General features: G+C 41.2%; 1 protein-coding gene across 1 annotated transcript in view; it reads left to right on the top strand.

Moving 5' to 3' along the window:
- Window positions 1-13883, top strand: part of LAMA3 (laminin subunit alpha 3) — a gene marked incomplete at its 5' end in the record, with an annotated part of 268142 nt that overhangs the window by 74817 nt on the left and 179442 nt on the right. The window contains 3 exons of the mRNA XM_080821882.1: window positions 745-836; window positions 5390-5505; window positions 9005-9123. Coding sequence (XP_080678008.1) covers window positions 745-836; window positions 5390-5505; window positions 9005-9123 — 327 coding nt within the window. The remainder of the gene's footprint in view (window positions 1-744; window positions 837-5389; window positions 5506-9004; window positions 9124-13883) is intronic.

The raw sequence follows: 13883 nt of genomic DNA, 5'->3' as shown, positions 1-13883 counted from the left end.
AAGAGCCTTCTGTGCCCTCCAGATTTCTCTCTGGGTTCTGCGCATTTGCCAAGTCTGGGAAGTAAGGGAGCTGGTGGACACTGCCACCTGTTGTTGCTAGTGGGGAGGGCTCTGACTGGCTGGAGATGTGCCTGGTAGATGACACGGTTTCCCAGAGCTGTGGCCTGGTGCAGGGGCCGTTCCTCAGCTGAGTTTGAAGCTCGCTCTGTCTGGCCCTTTGGAACCTGTACTCTGCCTTTGGCCTTATTAACCTTGAGCTAGCAAGGCTTCTACAACTGCCAGTGGGCCCTGCCAGTGTCGGCCTTATATCTGCTCTCTCATTATAAATGTTTTCTCCCTTCCTGGAGCCTGCACGTAGTAGGTGCAAAATTTGATATGAAAATTTATTTTTGGTAAAAAAAATTGTTTTTGGATTTATGGAACCCAGATTTACATTAAAAAAATAATCTGGGAATCACTTAACCCTTTTCCAAAGACTATAGGGCTTGCGTGTTTTCCAAGCAATTTCCTTCCATGCATTTGAAGCATTTGACTTTTAAAAATGCACAAGTTTGGGAGTATGACATTACATTTGATTGAGGAATGCATTTATTTTGTAAGAGAAGTTGCATGCAAATGTGTTAAGGTATGCCCAAGGATACAGGATGAAAGGGAAGAGGATCAGTACAGACGTGAGTTACAGGTTAGTAAAGCAAAGTTTGTTGCTCTTCAGTAAAACTGACATTTCCATCTTCTGTTACGTAGTATTATTACAGCATAAAGGATATCAGCATCGGTGGGAGGTGTGTTTGCAATGGCCATGCCCAAGATTGCAACGCAAACAATCCTGAAAAATTGTAAGTACATTGTACACATTTTTTTAACCTTGCTGTGAATAAGTCTCATTGTTTCAGTAGAGGTTTGCATCCCATTAAATATTTCTAAGTTCTTGCCCTCACTAGAAATGTTTCACTGTCAACAAATAAATGGCATGTATATATCTCCCCTCCTCTGGCCCTGCCCTTGGTTCTACATGCTCCATCCAGCCCATAGCAGAAATGGCTAATCAATCACAGCGCTCAGTGGATGATCTAGGATGCAGCCACCAAATCCTCCCTGCCCCCCATCCCCAGACGGTGCCCCTGGCAACCATGAGTAATTGATTAGAGTTGGCAAAAGGAAAAAAAAAAACCAACTTGTTTGTCATCCCTGGTCTAATGATACCAAAGGGTATACATTTTCAAATATTTTTTTTTCATTATGGTAAAATGCACATGATATAAAGTTTACTATGTTAGCCATTTTTAAGTGGTAGTGGTTTAAATTCAGTAGGGTTAAGTACATTCTCATTGTTGTGCAAACACTCTCCAGAACTCATTTCATCTTGCAAAATTGAAACTTTAGTCCAGTTAAACAGCAGCTCCCCACTCCTTCCTTGCTCCTGGCAACCACTGTCCTCTTTTCTCTCTCAATTTGACTACTCTAGGTATTTCACAGAAGTAGAATCACACAATATTTGTCTTTTTCAACTGGTTTCTTTCACTTAACCTTATGTTCTCAAGGTTCATCTATGTCATAGCATGTGTTAGAATCCCTTTTTTAAGGCTGAGTAATATTTTCTTATGTACATACCATATTTTGCTTATCCATTCATTGGTTGATGGATATTTAGGTTCCTGTCACCTTTTGGTTATAGTGAAGGATGCTGCTATGAACATGGGTGTACCCATTTTTGTTTTTTATTGAGGCCTATTTTACATACAATAAGATGCATGGATATTAACTAGTAAGTGTTCAACAACTGTATACACTCGTGTCATCAACACAAGAGGGACCTCTTGTGGCTGGAGATGACTGGATGCAAGATACAACAGTAATCTCTCAATGTCTTATTTAGACAATTTCCCACGTACAGCATTGATGAGAGATCTTTTACTGTTAACCGGATGAGGTTTGTACATTATTGGTCCTCACGTTCAGGCACAGGGGCCAGCTACCAACTTACATAGTGTGGAGCCCGGTCCCTGACCAGCAGCAGTCCCTAATGTCGTCAGCCCTCCTTTGGGGATCTGGCCATGCTGGGATAGCAGCATGAATCCAACAACTGACTAGCCTTTAACTGGCAAGCACTAGTTTATTCATGATTAATCTGTCATCTCCTGGAGGGTAGGGCCTTAAGATCAGAGAAGTCCTGAGCTGGAGAGAGAGGGGGCAAAAGAGGTAGGTCTAATGTCCCTTAGCCTGAGACAAAATGGCACCATGTGGGGGAGGAGTTGAAGTCATTGGAGAAGGTCTGAGCTTCCTGCTTAGCAGGGCTGGCACGCCCTATTGACCTTGGGAGACCTGGAGGGGTTCCATACTGGGTGGTACAGAGTGAGAAACCACAGTGAGTAGAGAAACTGTCTCCTCTTGTCTCAGTTTACACCAACACAACAGCCTTGCCTCCCACTGCTTGCTGGTTTGCTTCTGCCCAACAGGCTTATTCATGCAAATGCTGAGGAAATCCACACTCACAAATAGGAAAAAATTTTTTTTAATTTTTTAAAAATTAGTTTCAAAGGTAGAATTTTGTGACTCATCAGTTGCATATAACACCCAGTTCTCATTACATCAAGTGCCGCCTTAATGCCCATCACCCAATTATCCCTTCTCCCCATCCCTCTCTGCTCTAGCAGCCTTCCGTTAGTTTGCTAGAGTTCAGCACTTCTTATGGTTTGCCTCCCTCTCAATCTTTATCTTATATTTTTTCTTCCCTTCTTCTGCTCATCTGCTTTGTTTCTTAAATTCCAAACATGAGTGAATCATATGGTATTTGTCTTTGACTGACTTATTTCACCTAGCATAATACCCTCTAGTTCTACCCACCTCATTGTAAATGGCAAGATTTCATTCTTTGTGACAGCTGAGTAATATTCCATTCCACATACATGTACCACATCTTCTTTATCCATTCATCTGTCAATGGATATCTGGGCTCTTTCCATATTTAGGCTGTTGTGGACACTGCTGATATAGATATTGGGATTCAGGTGCCCTTTGATTGACTATGTTCATATCCTTTGGATAAATACTAAATAGTGCAATTGCTGGGTCGTAGGGTAGCTCTATTTTCAACTTTCTGAGGAACCTCCATGCTGTTTTCCAGAGTGGCTGCACCAGCTTGCATTCCCACCAACAGTGTAGGAGGGTTCCTCTTTCTCTGCATCCTCGCCAACATCTGTCATTTCCTGACTTGTTACTTTTAGCCATTCTGACCGGTGTGAGGTGGTACCTCATTGTGGTTTTGATTTGTATTTCCCTGATGCTGAGTGATATTGAGCATTTTTTCAAGTGTCTGTTGGCCATTTGTATATCTTCTTTGGAGAAATGTCTGTTCTTATCTCCTGCTCATTTCAGAATGGGGTTGTTTTGGTTTTGGGTGTTGAGTTTGATAAATTTTCTTATTGTTTATGGATACCAGACCTTTATCTATAAGATATTTGCAAATATCTTCTCCCATTCTGTAGGTTGCCTTTTAGTTTTGTCGACTGTTTCCTTTCCTATGCAAAATCTTTTTATTTTGATGAAGTCCCAATGTTCATTTTTGCTTTTGTTTCTCTTGCCTTTGGAGACATGTCTAGCAAGAAGTTGTTGGGCCAAGGTCAAAGGAAAAAACAATCTTATAACATATTTAAGGGGATGCAGTGACTTAATAGAGGGAGCAAAGGCTGGCAATCAGAAAATTTAGTTGCTAATCAAGTAGAACCCATGAAGAGGCAGAAGAGGGCTTGAATTAAGCATGTCTACCGTGATGACTTGGTTCATGGAAACATGGATGGATCACAGATTTAATGCTGAGCTTCCTAGCAGTCAACTCAAAAGGGGAAACCTGCCTACTTTCTTATTTCACTATACTCATAATCTAAAAAGTGATCAGTTGTTTAGGAGCATGACTGTTGACACTAGGATCAGATAAGAAATTTCTCTGGGAGTGCTGTGAGGTGATCACCTGGAAGAGGATTCTCTAGTCAGCAACTTCTTCAATAACATCCTTACAGCAGAGGCAAGGATGAGTTTTCTTTTCTTTTCTTTTTTTTAAAGATTTTATTTATTTATTTGACAGAGAGATAGAGAGCCCAAGTAAGTGGGTGGCAGGCAGAGAGAGAGAGAGAGAAGCAGACTCTCCACTGAGCAGCGAGGCCGATGCGGGGCTCGATCCCAGGACCTTAGAATCATGACCTGAGCCGAAGGCAGCTACTTAACCAACTGAGCCACCCAGGCATCCCAAGGATGAGTTTTCTGTTTCAACTCTCAGCTTAGGCTGAGAACAAATCAGAAAAAGCAATTATTTGTGGGTGATACCAGTATGATTCAAACTAGTACCCATCTTTCTTTTTCTGCCTTCAATTTTAATCTTTCTGTGAGAGTAGCTGGACCCTATGTTCTTCAAGCAATATTCCCTAAATAATTATTTCAGTTCAGTTTATGCATATGCTTTATTGGCAACGAGCTGAAATTGTCTCTCTGACCAAAGTCCATTTGGATGCCCCCGTTCTGTGCTCTCAGTAAAATCTGTGTCCGTTTGCCTTAACAGGCAGCTGAGCTGGGAGACGTGACACCTCCCCTTTGGAACGTAACTGAATATATGCCATCCTCCCAACCCCCCTTAGAAGAGTTGAGCGAATCGCCATAGGCACAGCCTTAGACAACTGTTTTGAATCCTCTTTTAAGCACAGATAAGTGAGAGCTCAGAACTTGGGGGTTCTAACCCAGTGCCATGGCAACAATTTCATTTTAACCTGGAATGGTTTTAGTGCAGATGTATAATTGCAGGTAGATTTTTGTATTGTTACCTCTCCGCCTAGCTGAGTAATCTGTTTTTGGCCTTGCAAGGAGCTGTTTGTTGGAGCTGGGGCAGCGTCCTGGAGCAGGGTCCTCTGAGATCCTGTTAGGAACTGGCTCTCAGGTTTGGTGAATCTCCGTGCATGACCCCAGGCTGAGAGCAAGAGACCTGAGCAGACCTTCCTCATAGGACTGCTCCAGATCTTCGTGAAGACGTGATACCCAGCACTTCCCAGTAAACTCAGCACTTGCTTGCTCCTGTGTTCGTTTCCTGTTATGGAAGGTAGTAGAGAAGAAAGATCTGGAACTCTGGAGTCAAGACAAACTTGGGTTTGAAGTCTGGCTCTCCACTTACCATCACCTGACCTTTGGCAGATGTTTTCATGTCTTGGAATCTCAGTGTCAACATCTACAAAATAGAGACACTAAGCAGGATGAGAGGGAGACTTGGATTAATAATGTATGCAAAGTGCTTTGTTCTCATAATTACTCCATGAATGGTGCCTTTGACTGTCAGTGTCTCACACAGGAACAACTGATCTTAATCAAAACTTTTGAATAACTGAGATGTGCTTGGCCACATGCCCAGGTTTCAGTGTGAGTGCCAGCACCATACCTGTGGGAAGACGTGTGACCGCTGTTGTGCCGGCTACAACCAGAGGCGCTGGCGACCCGCCACGTGGGAGCAGAGCAATGAGTGCGAAGGTGAGCGCTGGGGGAGGAGCACCTGCGACCGAGCCCCCTCCCCATATTCTCCCTGACCCGGAGGGTCCTGTCAGTCTTGGGGACTCAGGTCTGTCTATTTTAAAGAAAAACTCACAGCCTCGAGGTAAAAGGGCCCCATTCTAAATTTCAGATACAAATAGGAGAACAAAAATAACAGCAGTAATAATCACTAATATGTATTAAGCATTCACTTAATGCTGGCCTCTCTCTTTTTAGTAGTCTAAAATATCATGTAGCCACTATTAAATTGTAAAACCTTACCATTTATTAGGAGGTGATACTGAATCAGAATCCTAACTCTTGTGAGGAGGGAGGCCCGGAGAAGATTTTGAGATTGGTGTCTGAGCAGAGAGCTGGAAACATTGATGTGGAGAGTGGGAGGGGGGAGGGAGGGGATACTGCAGTGGGATTGAGGTGGCTGCAGGGTGGAGGGGACCCGAGAAAGAAGGAACAAAGGTGAGAGGCTGCTTTTAATTATGGTGTAATATAAAGTAAGAAGACTGTTATTTTTAAACAAATAAGCCCTAAGAGATCCAACTGAAGATTCCCTTGTAAACTGATCTTCTTAGGAAGCCACATATTTACTCCAGTTGCTGAAAATACTTGTTTTAGTTATTGGCTTTGGAGACTGCAGCTTATTTTTTCTAAATAATTTGGAGAGGGATTTACTTTCTTTAAATAACCAAAATATTATTTGTGTTGGGTCCCCCCAAAAATGGGTACCCCAATAATGGGTCCGTGATTAAAGGAGCGAGACTGATACAAAGTGAAGGTCAAGCAAAGCTTTATTTCGTGCCAAGCATCAAGAATCAGACTGACTGTCAGACAGACCAGTCGGGGCCGCCCCTTAGAAAGAGGATGACGACTCCCAGCTTTCCAGACTAACTTTTGTAGAGCAAAGGCCATGTCGTTGGGCCTGGCCACACACAGGTGGCTAATTGAATTACAATTCACCCCACAGTAGCCATAGAAACTAGCCCATCACCTTGGTAGCTAGGAGACAGTATGCATCCCCACTGATTGAATACCTCCACCTGGCCTGACCCACCCTTGGACTTGGACCTTGTCACCTGGGACTGGTTTCCAGGACTTGGTTTTAAGTAAGTTCCCCTTGGGGGGTGGGGCGCAGAGTCAATTTAAGTTTTACAACAAGATGGCAGTTCAACCGGGGTGGGGCCGCTCTGGCTGAATAGGCTCTTACAATTTGGATGCACATTTGTTGAACTAGGTGACGTAAGAAAGAATCTCTATTTAACATTTGTTGGCCACATGGTTTTTGTAACTCAGAAATGAGACTGATATGTTTTCTGTGACTAGCAAACACTCAAAAGGATTTTTACTGAGGAGTTCCAAGGGCACTTCGATTCTGACACTGTCGCAGGGTGTTGATGTTGCCCGAGCTGAATGGTCAGGTACATCTCTAGGTCCAGGGTTGTTGGCTGGTTGGCTGTTCTCACTTTATAGTCATAACTAAGAGGTTCTTTCTAAGGGACTTCCCCATCCCTCCCCCAGGAGAATGGGACCAGAAAGAAGGAAAGGTAATAATCAGGAATTATTTCTTCCAGTGCTTTTGGGTACCTGTTTAGGCTATTTTGATTGAATGAGTGTTATCACACGAACTCCAACATTAGCAATTTGGTTAGTTTTCCAGGTTAGTGGAAACTTTCAGTGAATGACATGTTTAACTCTAGCACATAGGAAAATTTTAAAAATTTCCTTTCGTAAGTGTTTAAGCTTTGTGAACCTGTCAAAGTGATTGCAAATGACAAAAAAAAAACCCAGCATATGGTAATCAGACCCATTAAGATCCGTTCGTTAAGTGCTTTCTCAATTCCATTTGAATTAGCACAATTCAAAAATGAATGTGCTTCTTGAGAAATAACCAATGTAGTTAATATAAATGCCTTGAATTTTTTTAAATCATGGCACCACACTGGAGAAATGAAAATAAGAAGGTGCTCAGCCTGTTACAAACAGAGCAATTTGAAATTCTAACTCCATCTTCTTCCCTAATAGATTTATCTAGGAATTTGATTATAAAACATACAGATTATTAGAAAGACCTGGAAATTTTGATCTACATGGAATGCAATGAATATATATTCTCTCTAAAAGAGAATAAGAATTTTACTCATGTTAGATCTTTTTCATCTTGGCAATGATGAAAATCCTAGATGGCTTTTAAATTTTATTTTCAAATATTTAAGTATTATACATTGTTTGTAGATATTATTTTTAAAAAGTAGAACCACCAGTAATTTTGTTATCCAAAGAGAACCACTAATATTTTGTTAGGCATTTTAGTGTTTTCTTCTTGCATACTCTAATATTATTATTTAATATATATTAGATTATTTATGTAATTACTTATACAATTATTTATACATTTTTATATCCTGTTCTTTTTCACTTGATATTTTAGATATTTTCCCATTTTATTAAAACCCCTTTAGCATCCTTTTTGATGGCACGGTGTTGTCATTCTGTGGAATCAAGGGTATCCAGCAAGTGTTTGCTGAGTATTCAGTATGTGCTGGTGACATTAGACACAAGCTGCTCCTGCCTTCATAGAACTGACAGTCAAGCAAAGATGCTGTTGTTTGCTTACCATTTCCCTAGTATCAGACATTGGAATTAATTCCAGGTTTTTATTTTTATTTTATTTTATTTTTTTTATTTCCAGGTTTTTAAAAAGATTTTATTTATTTATCTGAGAGAGAGAAAGCATGGGGGAGGGAGGGTCAGAGGGAGGAGACTCCCCACCGAGCAGGGAGCCCAATGTGGGACTCGATCCTGGGACTCCAGGATCATGACCTGAGCCCAACCGACTGAGCCACCCAGGCCCCTGATTATTTCCAGCTTATTGCTATTGTAAATAGAGCTGAGATCAAAAACTTGGAGTATTAGCTGAGAGAATCAGTTTTGGAGTCAAATACAAGTCAGGATTCTGCCTTTCTTACTAGAGACATGCTTTAACCTCTCGAAGCCTCAGTCTCCCCATCTGGGCTCTGGGGATAATAATACCTATGTTAGAGACTTGTTGCATGGATTCAATGAGATAATGCACAGAAAACACTTTACACAGTGTACCAAGAGCTCAATTATTCTTTTTAATAATAGTAGTAACAGTAGAAGTAATATTCTCATTGTGCATGAAGTCTAATGGGGATTTTGGTATATCTTAATTTGCTGTTTAAAAAAAGGAAAAAAACACACACACACACACACACACATGTTGTAATTATATATATGTATTCAAAGAGAAACCTCTCCCATTTATTATCAGATGAAAGAAGTTGTTAATCACATATTGTTATAGATGAGTCTTTGTGTAAAAATCCCTAAAATTTTCCACTGAGAATATGGTGTTCCACAATACACTTAATAAAGTGGCACAATGAATGGTAATACTCTCTAGGGGAATTTGCAAAGTGTCTCATAGTAATGATGGAATATTAACTTAGAATGCCTTTTTCAGCATGCAACTGCCACGGTCATGCCCTTGACTGTTACTATGACCCGGATGTTGAGAGACAGCAGGCCAGCTTGAATATCCACGGCATCTATGCAGGTGGAGGGGTCTGCATTAATTGTCAGGTGAGTCACTATTTAGGTCAAAGTGAATATGTCACTGTATGGAAAGGAGCATTCATTAAGCCAAGCTCCCAGGGAGATGTTAATAAAGTGATATGCAATTGAGAGTATTTCTGTAAATATTTCTCTACTTTTGTACACAAAAGGCCTTGTTAGCTGGGTATAAAAATGGACTGAGACATCTTTGTCTAGATTCTGTTGATTAGATTCTTCATTTAGGTCTTTGCCTAAATAGAGAGGAGAGTCCCTCGCTGTCACTCAGGTTGCTGTTTATCTTGTAGTAGAAAGGGTCTAAGATAGTAGGGCAAATAAGTGTCAACTTCTGTGCTGATCCTAAATCCTGTTTTCAGACAGATTCTGTATCTAGACTCCATGAGGAGGTACATCATGATCAATTAATGAAGTTTGCCATTGACATTTAGTAAGAAACACTGATTTTTCATCCCTTCTGTAGAACAGTTAGGTTTACTAGAAATTAGTCAAGAGGAATGTATGATAGAGGAAGAATGTATGATAGAGGAAGATGTAATGCTAATGACTTTGGTCCATATTTACTCTGTGTTGTGTGCTCTCAGAGTGATGTTTTGTTAATGTTACCATTAAAAAGGTGCTCTTTTCAAGAGATGCCCATTTATATGGAATAGCTTCAAATCCTTAGAGACCCACCATCTTCCACCTTTCTTCCACTCCATTTTGTATCATTTGTCAATGCAAGTAATCAAACTACAAGTAAAATATAAGTCATAAGTTCCTTGCAAATGACAGATTTCATGCACAAATGAAAGATCCCAGGATCTTAAGACTGTGCTCTTTAAGACCCTCAGGTGATTCATAGGCACGTTTAAGTTGCAGAAGCACTGGGCTGGGATGTGTAGGTAGAATCCTTTCTCCAGATGAAGGAGTAAGCCACTTCAGTGTGTCTTTAAAATATCTTGTTCCTCCTCTTCCTTCTCTCAGAGATACTCTATTTTATACCTTGCTGTTCCTGAAAAGCATCAATGTAGTCCTTTTTTTCATAGTGGCTCTGTGAAAGCATTTTTTTTTTTTTTGCATAAGAAATTATTGAAATTTGTTTAGGTTCATTGCAATTTTTTCCAACGTAAAATGCCTTGTTTAATTAACTTGAATTTTTTTAATTGTGTGAAATATACATAACATCTACCATTGTAGCCATTTTAAGTGCATATCTCTGCATAATTAACTGTTATATTATATTCATAATCCATGAATAAGTAGAGAATCCTGCCTCTGTTATGGCTTAGTACCTCCAACTGGATCCAAACTTTCCACAAATAATAACTATAGACTATAGACAAAATACAAAACAAAAAACAAAAAACCAGGAAGTCCCCTTTCCCCCAACCAATGATCTGAAGGCACTGGGGCATACATATGGACAGGAAGGTTCTAGAGGGAAGCTGCTGCTTGGCAAAAAGGATCAGTGTAGGGTGAGCTACATGTGTTTTTGACTTTTAGCCAGAGGACAGACCAAAGTTGGTGCCTTGTGGTATAACTAAAATTCCTCTAGAAAATCTAGAGTCTTTCTGCCATGAAGTACAAGAGTTCAGACCTTGGATGGAACAACCACAACTTTTGGAGAGTGACTAGAGAGGCCAGGAAAAAAGAAATCAAAAGAGGAAAAAAACCCCCTAATTCTGTGTATAAAATCTTCCCAAGTTTCTTGCTGACCCCTGAGCCATCTACTCACAGATTGGCAAAGGTAAAATAATTTATATGAAATTTAAATTAGCACACAGAGTTACAGTTTTCAGTTTGGGTAAAGTCAAGTTAATTATGTCATAAAACTAAACAAATCCAATATTCTTTAGAAGAATATTACAGAACATAATACTTAATATGTCTCTACAACATAATATTTATTATGTCCAGGATATAAGCCAAGATTTTTTGACACTTGAAGAACTAAAAATTGTGACACATTATCAAGAAAAAAGATAATCAATAGAGGCAACCCTGAAATTACCTAGGTGTTGAAATAAGCAGTTAAGGATATCCTGACTTTGCTTGAGAATATAAATAAAAATATGTTCACAATAAATGAAAACATAAGAAATACCAGGAGAAAACTAGAAATTATAAAAGACTTAATGAAAAGTCTAGTACAAAATACATTATGTTAGATTATGAATGGGGCTAATATCAGAATGGAGGTAATAGAAGAAAGATTCAGTAAATTTGAAGATATATCAATAGAAATTATCCAGTCTTAAGAAAAGAAAGAAAAAGATTAAAAAATTTTAACAGAAACTTGCAAACTTGTGGGACAATAGCAGAAGACCTAACATACATGTAATTGGGGTCCCAGAAGAGAGGAGAGAGAATGTGGCAAAAAAGGAGGAGGAGGAGGAAAGAGGAGGAGGAGCCAGAGAAGCAGCAGCAGCAGCAGCAGCAGCAGTGTTGGTAGCAACAATGGCAAGAAATTTGTCAAATTTTTCAGTAGCTTAGGATTCAAGAAACTTAGTGACTCCCAAGCCAGATAAATACAAGGAAAACCATTCCTGGCCCTAGCAGGGGAAAACTAGCAGGGGCAAAGAAAAAGTGAAAATCTTGAAAGTAGAGAAAAACAACACATAACTATGACTGTGAACTTATTAGAAACTGTGGAGGCCACAAGACAGTGGAAAATACCTTAAATGTGCTAAATTTAAAAAAGAAGGGACTGTTAACTGAGATTTCTATATTTAGCAAAAATAGCCTTTGACAAGGAAAGCAAAAGGACAAGTGTTTCTGATAAAATCAAACTGAGAGAATGTGTTACCCAAGATATTTGCACTACCAGAAATGGTAGAGGAAGTTCTTCAGGTTATAGAGAAATGATATCCCATGGAAACTCTGACCTTCAGCAATATAACACAAGGAAAGTATATTAAGATGAGTAAGGTTTATCCCAGGAAAGCAAGGTGGATTGAACATTTAAAAATCAATCAGCAGGCTGAGGAAAATGGTGGAGTAGGAGGACCCTAGCCTCACCTCAGAGCATGGATATAGCCAGAGAAGACTCACAGCAGTGTAAGTAACTCAGAAAGCAACCTGAAGACTGGCAGAATAAACTCCACAAATAAGTGTAGAGAAGAGGTCGCACTGGAAAGGGTAGGAAGGGCAGAGACAGGGAGGTAAATGGACTCACAGGACTGTCAGTTGGGGAGGGGGTGATAACGACACCTGAATCCCCTCTAACATTTGGCTTTGAAAACCAGAGGGGTTGGATTTTGTGAGTTCTTACAATCAGCAGGACTTAAAGCCTGGAATTAAAAAAAAAAAAAATCAGTAGGTTCTGTTCTGGGAGTGCCAAGGGCAAGAGGAAACTGAATCCCTGCCCTTAAAGAGCACAGCAGTCTGTGGAGATACAGCATAGAAGCAGCAGTCTGAAAGGAGCCTAGGGCATATGGGAGGGAGAGTGATTTATTCATCTCAGAGCCTATCCAGGAGGCTGACAGAAATCACTAGGGAACTCCTTCATGAACAAAGAAATTGGCAGGCACCGTTTTTCTCCTTTGGCCCCCAGTGTAAACACATAGGCCCCTGAGGGACTGGCTACCTAACTTGCTAGCACTGCTGCCCCCCATGCCCCCCACCATGCTGTTTCTATCAGTCCACCCCTCTGGACAGCCCACCTCAGTCAGTCTGGCATGGTAGGACCCCTCTTGTACCAGCTGGGGATGAAAGGCTTTTGGCACCACCACCTGGTTGCCACACCCACCCTGTACTATGTTTCCAAGGATCCACCCCTTTGGATGGTGCCTCAATCCCAGTGCTGCAGGGCTCCTCCCATAGAGGACAGGGGAGCACCAAGCTTATTATCACCGTACCCCCCACCCCACACTTGGCTTCCATGGAGCCAGATGGGCTGCTTTAGTCCTGATGCCGCAGGGCCCCTCTCATGGCATGCAAGGCTTGCTAGCACTGCTCCCACACTGTGCTCTGGGGGCTCTGCCCCCTCCGGTACACTTTTGGCCAGAGCCCCTATAGGATATAGGCTTGGCAGTAGGCAGGCAGCGTCTACGATGGCCAGCACCACTCCGAAGTAACTCTTACCCGGGAGAGAGGGAACGATAACTACACACATCAGTCAGATGGAGGCCGCAGCAATGGGCTGCTGTGACTGCAGGCCCTGCCTACCAGTGGAAGCTTCTCACGGGGCAACACAGGGGAAGCACCCGCAGTTTGGTGCTATTGCATCTCTGGCAAATTCCTGGTCTTACTCAACTAGCTCAGGGTGGTCCCAGACTGGCCCAATAACACCACCAGGACCAAACACTGCCCAAAACAGCAAAGAGAGTCATTGCAGATGCCTGGACTGGAGAAAAAAGCAATGCAGCCACAAAAGCAGGGCACATGCATCACACATAGGAGATACCCCTGAAGTGCCAGGTTCAGGTGAAAGGGGGACACTGCACTGCAGGGCAGTACAGAACCTCTTCTTCATAAGGCCATTACTTTCAAGTGTAGGAGAAGTAACTGACTTTCCTAACACACAGAAATAGAGAGAGTTTGATGAAATGAAGAGACAGAGGAACATGTCCTAAATGAAAGAATAGGACAAAGATACACAGCAAGAGACCTAAGCAAAATGGATATAAGTAATGTGGTGGATAGAGAATTCAAAGCAATGATCATAAAGATGCTCATAGGACTTGAGAAAAGAGTGGAGGACATCAGTGAGACCCTTAACAAAGAGATGGAAGAAATTAGAAAGAACCAATCAGGGATGAAGAGCACAATAAATGAGATTAAAAATACAC

This window comes from Martes martes (assembly GCF_963455335.1).
Source record: "Martes martes genome assembly, chromosome: 13".
Taxonomy (NCBI): Eukaryota; Metazoa; Chordata; class Mammalia; order Carnivora; family Mustelidae; genus Martes; species Martes martes.
The sequence above is the reverse complement of the archived record's forward strand: the minus strand, read 5'-3'. Positions and strand labels throughout refer to the sequence as shown.